Here is an 11,860-nt window from a genome sequence, read left to right on the forward strand (position 1 = left end):
ATCTTTACTCAGATTACTTTGTTAGGTTTTGCATTTTTCAGATTATTAATAAAGGTTTAAATGATTTATTAATTATATTTTTTATGATTTCAGCGGAATGTGCTAACACGCTAACAGATGTTAAAGATTAAGCTTACAATCGTTTTCAAAACCATTTTAATCAAAATCTTTCTGTATTTTAACATTTTTTGCATTCAATAACAAAAAACATACAAACAAACAAACTACAATACATGACAAAAATCAAACCATTTAATTTTGCATAACATGTCACATGTCCATATTAACATAATTTACATGAAATATACAAAAATTATATGTATTAATATCTTTACATGATCTACTTTATCATATCGATATTTTCTACAGACATAGTGAAGAAACCTAAAGAAACATGCAGGTTGAATGACAACAAACGGAGAAGGATTTATTCGAGCTATGACTTCCAGTTTTCCGTCTTCAGGGCTCACTTAGATTATTTTGGGAGGTCTCATAGGGGCCATAAATCTGTCTAATCTCAACCTCCCATCGCTAAGATTAGCCGGTTCTATGGCCTAAAAAAAAAAAAAAAGTCAGTCAGTCAATCAGTTCAGAGTCAAACCAGGACCAGAACCAGAGAAGAGACAGAACAGCCCCAATACATCCAGGACCAACGCCCGAACAAAAGAGGGTTGGACCAAGTCTAGATGTAAGAGATACCAGAGTTCATCCAAGCCTGGGACCAAAAAGGGACCAAACTGGGCTGAACTGATGTCAGACCAAGGCCAGACAACAAACACATTTAGGCCAGGAGAGTACAGGCCGACATTTCTAAGGTGTCTTTAATGTTTTTAAATTTTAACAAGTTTATTTTGGTTAGAAAACTTTATTCTCTGACAGCCGTTATGTTGACATGCGGCGGCTCTATGGTGCATCCCACCTCAGTTAAAGTTTTTTTGGGCTCCATAGAGGTGAGTAATTAGCGGTCATTATGCTCATCCACTAATCTTGGCCTCTACTGTGGCGCTCCTGTCTTTAAATGTATAAGCCCTCCTTGAGGCCGGCGCCCCCTCCTGTCTGATCCACTTAATAAGCGGTAAGCCGATTGGTTCTCAGTGGGGGGGGCGCTCTGCTAAAACCACAGAGATTACCCAACTAGCCCACACAATCGAACGAACACAAAAGCAGACATAAACATGTTTTAACACAGACACAGAAATAAAAACATCGCATCATGTTCGAACAGGAGACGACTAAAACATGAAGAAACGGAGAAAAATAAATTAAAAAAGTAAATTAAAGAAGTCGGAATGCTAGAAAACACCAAGACACTCACTGGTAGTAACCCAGTGACCTCTGACCCCAGCTTAGACAAACACCAAGGACACACTCTCCTCACTTCACTTACAACTGATTACCAATTAATGCATCAATTACACGCTTCACTCTGCAGCACGCCAGCTCCAGGCTTTCAAAATAAGAGCCTCACATTGTAAAATTTAAATAAATACTTTTATTTAAAAACCAGGAAGTGTCAGTATAAATTTATGTACATTCACAGACATATAGTTTGACTGAGTGAAACAGGAAGCAGTCAATGAAGCAGCAGCAGCGGCGGTGACGAGTTAGCGGCTCGGCGACGGTTTTGGCTCCTCCTCCTTCAGCTGACTCTGGTGCAAACTCATGATTAGACTCCGGATCTCATCGCGCTTCTGTCGCGCTTGCTGCCGCGGAAACCAGCTCTCCAACCGCAGCGGGATGTCAAAGTGCACCACAGGGTTCTGGAGGAGCCAATCAGAGAGCTCGATTAAGCCTCAGACCATCAGGACATCAGACAAGGCGCACCGTGAAGACGATAACAGAGTGACGCGGAAAAAAAGCAAGTTTCTTTAAGTTTATAATTCTAATTAGGGCTGCACGATATTAGGAAAACCTGCGATGTGCGATAACTGTGATCAGCACTGCGATAACGATATGACTTGCGATAAAATAAATAGCAAAAAAAAAACAAAACAAAACCCGATACATAATTTCCATTTTACTGCAACAGTTTTATTTAATGAAAGCTGCTGTATTAGCAGTGTAACAACAAAGTGCACTTTAACATTGAAACATTGCCCCCATAAAAAAAAAATTTCTGAGGTTTGAATTCTGAAAGACATCCTGAAAGAATTTGTTTTAAATAAACATAACTTAAATTATACTGCAAATTATCTCAGTGCAGCTGTTCATCATTTTACCACTCACCAAGTAGTTATGATGTAAGTCAAAACTGGAGAGTAAACTTTACTGTAGTTCTTTACTGTAGCTCAGTTCAAACATGACGGTCTTGCGGCATGTTTCATACATTTGTGGAATGGCAACATGGGAAAAGTAGTTTCGTGAGGGGATGCGGTATCTCCGGTCCACTTTATGTATCAGACTGGTGAAGCCCTCTCTGCTAACTGTATGTATAGGCATCATGTCTTTGTCACAAAATTTGTAATGGCCTCTGTTATTTCTTTGTACCGCTTCGGCGTTTTCTCATAAGGAGTTCCACTTGAAAAACTCTGATACAGAGACAGTTGTTGGACTGCTGTGCTCTTTGTCTTAACATTAGCAACCTTTGTTTGGCTAGCCCTGTCTTTCTGGAACTATTCAAACAGTTCTCTGTGGTTGTATTGAAGATGATGGTGGAGATTCGTGGCAACCACCAGAGGATCAGACTAGTGTTCGGCAAGTTTTGCAGAGTACCTGTGTTTGGAGAACGTCGTCTTTATCAAATCCAAAGTACCTCCAAATAAGCGAGGTACTATTTCTTTCTTTTAGGCACGAGTTCATAGTCAGTAGCGTTCTCGTCATGCGTCTCGCTCTCAGCCTTTACAACTCTGACTCGTTGCTGCAGCGTTGTTCGCTCTCCACCTGCGTATGAAGCGGGCCTCTAATCCATTTGATTGGTTAATGCCGTTAAGGGCTCTGTTCGACTGGTCAAATGTGTAAAGGGGATTCTTTGATTGGTAATTTTTTTAAAGCACGTGTGTAAACATTTTAAGGTACCCAATTATCGCAGTTTACGCCGTCTTTTGCGATGGGCCCATCGCGCAGGCTGATATTGCGATGACAATAAATTTTCGATTTATTGTGCAGGCCTAATTCAAATATTATTTTTAGTCATAACGTCAGAAAAACGCACTTGAAATACGATTCAACACATTTACCCTCAAAAAACATAACAAATAAAAGGAACCTAATTAATATTTTCTTTACCAGCATCATTCTGTGATTTTACACATTTTTTTCACATATTTCAATAGAATTTTTACGGTGTGATAAATATTATTATGATACAATTTATTTTTTAAAAAAAATGCCAAAAATAAATAATTATTTGGAGACTTTGTTTCACATTTTTATAATTACAATTTATTGTTTTCTAGATAATTAAATACATTCTTGACATGCTTCACACAGTTTATTACTCTTTTGTTCTCTATATCTTTTGTTAATATTTTGTTAAAAATATTCACACCTGTGTGTTTTTGTGTGTGTGTGTTCACCTGTAGAAAGCTCTCGACATACTGCAGCAAATAGAGTCCACAGTCGCTGCTGTTGTCCTGCTGAGGGACTCTGCAATTGAAGCTCTTCATGGTGTCGGACGTGAACAGACGAGGCGACTTCCTGCGGACCTCCCACTCCACCTGCAGGTAGCTGAACAGAGAGAGGACCTTTAACCCTGCAGCTTGGTGGGTCACAGTTAAATACAGTGGGGCAAAAACGTATTTAGTCAGCCACCGATTGTGCAAGTTCCCCCACCTAAAATGATGACAGAGGTCAGTAATTTGCACCAGAGGTACACTTCAACTGTGAGAGACAGAATGTGAAAAAAAAAAATCCATGAATCCACATGGTAGGATTTGTAAAGAATTTATTCATAAATCAGGGTGGAAAATAAGTATTTGGTCAATAATAAAAATACAACTCAATACTTTGTAACATAACCTTTGTTGGCAATAACAGAGGTCAAACGTTTACTATAGGTCTTTACCAGGTTTGCACACACAGTAGCTGGTATTTTGGCCCATTCCTCCATGCAGATCTTCTCGAGAGCAGTGATGTTTTGGGGCTGTCGCCAAGTCTGACTGTTTGAGGCTGTGGACAGGTGTCTTTTATACAGATGATGAGTTCAAACAGGTGCCATTCATACAGGTAACGAGTGGGGGACAGAAAAGCGTCTTACAGAAGACGTTACAGGTCTGTGAGAGCCAGAGATTTTCCTTGTTTGAGGTGACCAAATACTTATTTTCCACCTTAATTTACGAATAAATTCTTTACAAATCCTACCATGTAAATTCATGGATTTTTTTTTTCACATTCTGTCTCTCACAGTTGAAGTGTACCTCTGGTGCAAATTACTGACCTCTGTCATCATTTTAAGTGGGGGAACTTGCACAATCGGTGGCTGACTAAATACTTTTTTGCCCCTATATGTGTGCATAATTATTAGGCAACGTCCTTTCCTTTGGCAAAATGGGTCAAAAGAAGGACTTGACAGGCTCAGAAAAGTCAAAAATAGTGAGATATCTTGCAGAGGGATGCAGCAGTCTCAAAATTGCAAAGTCCTAGAAATCTACAAACCTTTATTAAAAATGCTGCAGTGTTCGTTTGACTTTGGGACCTGAGGCGGACGTAGTTTTGGACCCAGATTACTCTGCGAGGCTCCTCACTACAATAGCTGTAATGCTCCAACAATCCATCAAGCGGTGCAGCTTCATAGCTTACCAAAGTCGTACTAAAACATTTTTTGATAGACTTTTGAGCGCCGTGTTCCACATAAAATCAGTTCGAGGACAGTAAGCACAACCAGAATTCATACACAAGGCACACTGTCGATTTTTGAGAAAATTAAAGGAAATTAAGTGCGCGTTATAGTGTAGAAAATACAGTATATAATGTTTTTCATATTTTTATGGGATCCTAAATATTTTCAACAATTTATTACATTGGAAATAAAACAAATTATACAATTATTTTAGAAATTGCTTTAAAATATTTTAATTGTGTTAACTATGTTAATATTAAATATTTCATTAAAAACGAATATAACATTACTGATAAATGTGGGTTTGGTTTGTTTTCTGTCCTCTGTGCGTCCTGAGGTGGAACTCACTCTCTGATGAGTCTGCAGACGTTGTCGTGGTACGACAGTTTCAGTGAGTCCATGACCAGGAGGCACGGCCTGCAAACAATGACAGTGTTACACAACCATGGAAGGAAACTGGACAAACTGCAAATAATACAAAAAATAAAATAAAAAAATAAAAAAATGAAAACGGTCCACAAATATAAAAAAAACTGAACAAAAAAGGAATAAAAACTGGGGAAAAAATGGAAATCTGCATGAAATGTCATAAAAGTAATGAGAAAAAGCAAATAAACTCAAGAAAAATGAAGAAGAAAAACATGAAAAGAAACATCATTGACATGTGTCTGGTAAAATAAGGAACAGAAACCTCCGTGATTGAAACGAAATGATGTATAAACTTGATAAAATCTGTCATATGTGCAGAAAAAGTGACAAGTTAAATAAAAAAAACAAAACTAGAATAAAATCTGATCATTTCTGATTGATTTCGATGTAAAATCTAATGTGGGTGAACTCTGACCTCTTTAAGACTCTGTCCTTCTTCCAGCCCTGCTCACTGGACTCCTGCAAACACACAACACAGTTACTCAAACCCAGGATTTTAAAACAATAACGGAGAAAAACATCTCAGTGATTGTAAAGAACGCTGCATCTCCTCCTCTTCAGCAGCATCAACTAACCATCACATTTCACATTCAACACAAAGGTCAGCCCATGTTTTCCCAAACAGATCTCACTAGAAGATTCAACACTGAACTGATCATCTGAGCCAAATAAACTGTGTGAACTAATGAATGTGCAGCGTGAAATCTCAGAGGATCAGTTTTACATAAATATAAATAAACAGTGTCGTCACAGCTGTATGAAACGAGGTGGAAACCCTCCACAGACTGAGGACACCTGCTGCATTTTGATGGATTTACAGTCTGTACTTACACTTTAAATACCAGGTACTGCTTAATTACTGTGAAACCAGTGGTAACTTTAACATGTAATTACAGTTTACTACAATCAACTTCACACCTAAAGTGAAAAAGTATATTTAAACGGTAATTAAAGGGTAGTCAAGTTCAAGTTTGATTACAATAAAGTTACTGCTCATCAGTCTGTGTAATCAGTGGAGCTGATCTATAATTACAGTATGTTTACACTGTACTTACAGTATATGTGGATTATAATTAAAGTGTAAGGGCCATAAATAAAGTGCCTATGAAATTAGTCCTGTACTTACAGTCACAGTATATGTTGGTTGTTTTTTTTTTTCCCCAGTAAGTTTCCCCATTGCCAGGTTTCTAAAATTTTATTAAGAGACCCTCACGACTCATCGAGTGACACCACTGATTAGCCAATCAGTGACATGGAGTCTGTTGATGTCACTTTCTCAGATCAGCTCAGAACACTTAGAATCCTGGCTGAGCAGGTAATACTGAAAAAATGGTTATTTATTGCTGACGGAAGGTTGCCAGTGGACATTTCAGGCTCTGGTAGCCTAGGTAACCGTGTGATGCATTTACATGTGAGTCAAGGCTATCCTTTCACTCTCATCATTCCAGCTTCAGTTGCTCACATCAAAGTTGAGAAACATTTTAGACCCACACATGTCACAACCTGAATGTCACCGGCTTTCTGTGGTCGTGACACAACTGGATATTTACACCACACTGAAAGCAATGACAGTGTATGAACTTACTGGTGGCTGCTGTGACACGAGACTAGAGTTTGGCTTTCCCACAGCTCCGGATTTCCCTGCAACGACAACAAAAACACATTCGCGTCTACACGAGCAGCTCTAAATAAAACTACATGTGAGGTTAAACATAGAACACCAAAGAAAAAAAAGATCAATGAATGAAATGGAAAGATGGTCAAAGAAAAAAAAAAAGGAGAAATGAGCACAGATGATGAACCAGATGTGACCTCCAGTTTACTACGAGCTGATTTATAGACCATAAAGATTCAAAAATGTCTAAATGGGTCTTTAGTGGAGAACATATTTAAGTCTGGAACATTTAATCCTTTAATTTTGGGTGTCAACTTTGAGCATGGTGTTTTAATCAGCGCTGGCGAACATTGTGCCCCAAATACCCTAAAACGCTGCCTCCCAGAGGGACGTAAACACCAGTATGTCTGGTGCCCATTAGAGACGCTCTGCTGAACGTGACCGAAGCCACAGCTTTCATTCAGCCACAGAGACAAAAACCAGGTCAGCTCACCTGCTCGCCTCTGAAACTCCTCGTACCGAGCCTCCTCCAGACCTGGGAAACACACCACCACCAGGTACCAGTGAGCTCTGCCAACACAAAACCACAACATACAGCTGAGGAGAGACGGACAGAAAAACCCAGAACCAAAGCTAAAAACACACACACACTCATGGTTTAAATATTTACAAAAAAAAAAAAAAAAAAAAAAAAAAAGAGGAAAAAGTCAAGACTGGAAAAATGTGGTACAACTGAGCTTGTACAGAGAAAAAAAAAAAAAGAATGTGTAAGAAAACAAAACTACACAAAATAAATAAGAAGGTCAAAGAAAAGAAAAATGGACATTTTGCACTAAAAAGTTTCATAAAATACCAGTAAAAGAAAATAAAAAAATAATTGAATTAAAATTTAGTTAAAAATTTTAAAAAAAAGAAGTAGTGGCTACCAAATAAATACATGTGTTAAAAAATTAATGTCCCAGAAGAAAGAAAAAAAAAAAAAAAAAAAAAAAAAAGCATAAATGGCACAAAACCACAAGAAAAATGGCCTTAAATGTCACAATAATTAATAATTAAATAAACAAAAACAGAAAGAATAGTAAGAATATTTTAAAACAAAAAAAAAAAAAAAAATACATAAAACATTTTTAAAAATAATGAAATAACGTGAAAAAAAATGGATAGTCCCACTGAACAACCTCAAAATCAGCAGACGTTTTATTCAACAGTAATAATAATTTAAAATAAATGTTGATCTCCATTTTATAATGATTAATAATGGGACATTATAGACTATGTGCACGTTAGCATATGCTACTTCCAGTGCGGAAACTCCTGTTGGGAGCTTTGTTTCCGGTGTCCTATTTGCGCCTCGTTCAATCCAAAACAAGTTAAGCAAATGAATGAATCACGTGGCGATTTACATTTCTATAGATGTCTTGGGCATTTATCCAATATATCTGTAAATTATGTTCATCGACTTGATATTTTTTCCCCCGCGCCTCAGGGATTCAAATTTTATATTTCTCAGTATCTGTAAACAGCTGTCCCTCATTTATCGCGGATGTTATGTTCTAAAATTAACCAGCGATAGGTGAAATCAAGTAGCCAATTTTATTTTTTGACGGTGCAAAACATTTCGTGGACATCGTGGACATACAGTACTGCACTTCAGAGTCACACTGCTAGCGATCGATGCAGTGATTCTGTACTGTACAGGAGAGACGTCACGGAGGAGATCGTCTGCAGCGATCAGGACGCAGGACACAATGTGACGTAAAAAAAAAAAAAAAAAAACACAAAAAAAAAAACCATGAAAACTTGCACTAAAAAAAAAAAAATCTGCGAAACAGCGAGGTGAAAGGAGAACCGCATTATTAGCGAGGGACCACTGTAATTTTGAAGGTAAGTCACAACATACCCTTCGTAAATACTAATGTATAGAAACCCTTACCAGCAATCATTCATTTTTTGTGTGGCTTTTTTTCACGGTTTGTTAACATGCTGTGCGGGTCTGTACTTGACTAGCTGATATCGACATAACAGGGAAACATCTGGTTTGACTATTCTTCACCTGTAGTTTGAATGCTGAACATTTGCCTGTTTAAATCATAAGACCAGTCACTATACAGAGATGTGCTTCTGAATGTGGACGATGTGTCTTCTGCTGCAGTAATGCAGTTCTGCTTGTGTTGAGTGATGTAAACAACTGATCGATCTAAACTCTTTAAACATCAAAATTGATCATTAGATTTTTTATGACACAGCAGCGGTGAGTGTTCCCACCTTCTGCTCTTTGTAACTTAACGCAATCTTTCCGTTTTCGAGTTTTGGTCATGATTTTGGAGTATATCTTTGCAGTAGCCCTACATCCGGTCTCAAACCAGGAAGTTAGCATTTTCTCGTGCACAGGGTCTATTGAAACTGTGATGTTGGTGCTGAGAGCTGACCAGAGGAAAACAAAGCCAGGTTTTCTGTGGTTGTGACTCTGAGTGGGAGTTAAACTGATTTGGTTGCACTTTTTTCCCCCTTTTTAAAAAAAAAAAAAGAAAAACAGAGTTTAATGTGTTTTTCAGGCCTGAGTATTTCATGTGGATATCTGCTGTATGAACGTATGAAGGTGCCACATTAACACTGCGCCTCTGAAAATATTCTCAGTGTGGAGGTAAAATGTCGCCTGGCCTCGTTAAAAACACGAAGGAATGGTGCAAAGATGCCGTAAAAGCAGCCTGAGGTTTAAGATGTCCTGAGCAGGTCTGGATGTTAATGAGGACCCTGAGGGGGGGGGCTGGGCCTGGGGTCAGAGTGGAGCGACAGTGGAGGAAGCGTCTCTGGTAAAGCCATCACGTGCGGCCAGTTGGCAGGTACGTGCGCTGATGAGGTGCTCGAGTGCAGCTTTTATTGAAAAGTGGCGTCTCTGAATGTGGGGCGAGGAGCTGAGGTCAGTGCGGGCGGCTCCAGGAGGTTTTATTCCTTTATTCCAGCTGACCACAGCGCCACTGTGAAGGTGGAGGAGAGGGACTTACTCTTGATTGACAGGCACGAACAGGAAGTCTTTGGTGAAAATGTCCACGTGGCGAGTCCACGTCTTCACCCGCTGGTGCCGCGTGTGACGGTCACTGAGGACACATGAGCACAGAGACACTCAGACATCTGAAACCTCGCACACCTTTTTTTTTTTTTTTTTAAATAAAAGAGATGCACACGCTTGCTCGTACGGGACATAGGGGGCGGTGCCCTCGCCGGCCGCTCGCCGTCTGCTCAGCTGCTTGTAAAAGAAGCTGCTGAAGATGTGACTCCTCTCAGCCACCGAGCCGCCAACGCCCTCCAGGAGGAGATACCTGCAGCACAAAGAAGGAGGGGAGGGGGACCCCTGCAGGTGACCAGCAGCTACTACAACCTCTGAAACCTCTGAGGGAGGTAGGCGGGGGAAGGAATCAGGGTTGGGGGGAGAAAACAGTGAAGGAATAGGGAAAAAAGAAGGAAGGAGGGAAGGAAGTAATGAGAGAGGGAAGTATAGAGGGAAGAAGGAAAGTAAAGTAGAAATGAAGGCAGAAGGAAGGAAGAATAAAAAAGGGGATGAGGACGAGTGGATGAAGGAATCTGGTAAAGAGGTAAGGAATGACGGAAGAAGGAAGGAAAAACAGAAGAAAAGAAGTGAAAGGAGTGGAAGAAGATAGGAAGAAGAAATTGGGGAAGGAAGTAAAGAGGAAAGTAAGGAAGTAACAAAGAAGGATGATGGAGGGATGGAAGAAATGAAGGAGGGATCAAGGAGAAAAGGAAGTGAAGAAATGAAAGAAAGAAGGAAGAATGCAGAGAAGGTAGAAAGGAAGGGAAGCGTGAGGGAAAAGAAAGAAGCAGCAAGAGGTTAGGGGGCAGGGAAAAAGAGGGGAGGAATGTAAAGAAAGAAAAAAGCAAAGGAAGCAAGGACAAGTGGACAAACTGACTTGAGGTAGAAGTCGATGATGACATCATTGAGGAACTCGCCAGCATCCAGACAGGCCAGGTCCTCCTTGGTCACGGTGATGCGGCCTTTGCAGGGGGCCACGGGGTACTGGATCAGCCTGGAGACCAAACTCAGGGTTAAAGCCCATATATGTAGTGTTTGTCCTGGTTATACTGGTTATACTGGTTTTACCTGGTGGGAAGACCAGCAGAGTTTAGGCTGGACTTGTTTCTCTGACCTCTGCTCAGTTGATTCGACCTCTGTCAGGAAACACACATCTGTGACTTTTGACCTTTAATAGTAACGTTTTGTGACAGACTGATTAGTTTGTGTATCAGGTTACAATCTGTGTCTCTTTATTTAATGATCTGTTTTCAACCATAACTTTTAGTCTCATAGTCTGTCCTGATGGCGTTCAGCGCCACGGCAAGAGCAGAGGAGCTCAGAGGAGGTGAAGGGAGAGGACGAGTCATCTCTTACCGTCGAGTGTCCCAGCAGTCTGAGGAGGTGCTGGTCCACAGGAGGAGGACAGCTGTGGAGGAGCAGCAGCCCGTTGGCCCAGTCCAGAGGGGAGGCCGGGCCTTCAGAGGAGGAGGGGGTGGCGACTTTGTACTCCTCCATGTCGAGGATGGAGGCCAGCAGGGCGGCCTGGAGCTCCTGCAGCTGCTCCTTCAATAGCAGGAGGATGAAGCAGCATGGAGGACCTACAGAGAGTAGGAGATGCCAGGTTATCCAACATGAGTACATTAAAACCAGTTATAAACAGACTGGTCCAGGATCAGCCCAGTCAGCCCAGCGCTGTGATGTCATTGAGCACTATGAGCCCAGTTGAACCAGTGAGAGCTCTTCTATTCTCCCAGTAAACACCAGCAGCAGCTCTCTCTCTCTGTTTCCACCCGCAGGTCTCTCTGGCCCCGTACAGATGACCTCACAGCTGGAATCGGTACACTGTGCCTCCGGCTTGCCATGATTGGCCGATGGCTGGGTATGGAGCCCTTTGATTGGCCGGCAGGGGCCCGGCCCAGCGCTGCACGACTGCAGAAGTAAATTTTCCGTGAAGCCTCAGAGTGAAGCTTTGATTTTGGGCTTTGTGCAGAGATCCTGTGTGAGGCTG

General features: G+C 40.7%; 1 protein-coding gene across 3 annotated transcripts in view; it reads right to left on the reverse strand.

Annotated features, from left to right (window-relative positions):
* Positions 1 to 139: 139 nt before the first annotated feature.
* LOC146546985 (sentrin-specific protease 7-like) overlaps positions 140 to 11,860 on the reverse strand; it is a 27,463-nt gene continuing 15,742 nt past the window's right edge. For 2 of the 3 annotated variants that reach the window (XM_085264040.1, XM_085264039.1), the window contains exons 12-22: positions 11,227 to 11,450; positions 10,939 to 11,006; positions 10,748 to 10,864; positions 10,019 to 10,141; positions 9,827 to 9,919; positions 7,315 to 7,391; positions 6,792 to 6,847; positions 5,622 to 5,665; positions 5,126 to 5,194; positions 3,516 to 3,666; positions 140 to 1,760 (exon numbers count right to left, since the gene is read on the reverse strand). In XM_085264040.1, the coding sequence (XP_085120166.1) occupies positions 1,605 to 1,760; positions 3,516 to 3,666; positions 5,126 to 5,194; positions 5,622 to 5,665; positions 6,792 to 6,847; positions 7,315 to 7,391; positions 9,827 to 9,919; positions 10,019 to 10,141; positions 10,748 to 10,864; positions 10,939 to 11,006; positions 11,227 to 11,450 (1,178 nt within the window). In that variant the 3' untranslated portion in view covers positions 140 to 1,604. Of the gene's footprint in view, positions 1,761 to 3,515; positions 3,667 to 5,067; positions 5,195 to 5,621; positions 5,666 to 6,791; positions 6,848 to 7,314; positions 7,392 to 9,826; positions 9,920 to 10,018; positions 10,142 to 10,747; positions 10,865 to 10,938; positions 11,007 to 11,226; positions 11,451 to 11,860 lie in introns of those variants that run through there. The other variant, XR_014890648.1, reaches the window with a different exon arrangement.

This window comes from Mchenga conophoros, linkage group LG23, assembly GCF_057382185.1.
Source record: "Mchenga conophoros isolate Kocher_MC1m ecotype Shallow Benthic linkage group LG23, M_conophoros_male_GT1.1, whole genome shotgun sequence".
NCBI classification, from domain to species: domain Eukaryota; kingdom Metazoa; phylum Chordata; class Actinopteri; order Cichliformes; family Cichlidae; genus Mchenga; species Mchenga conophoros.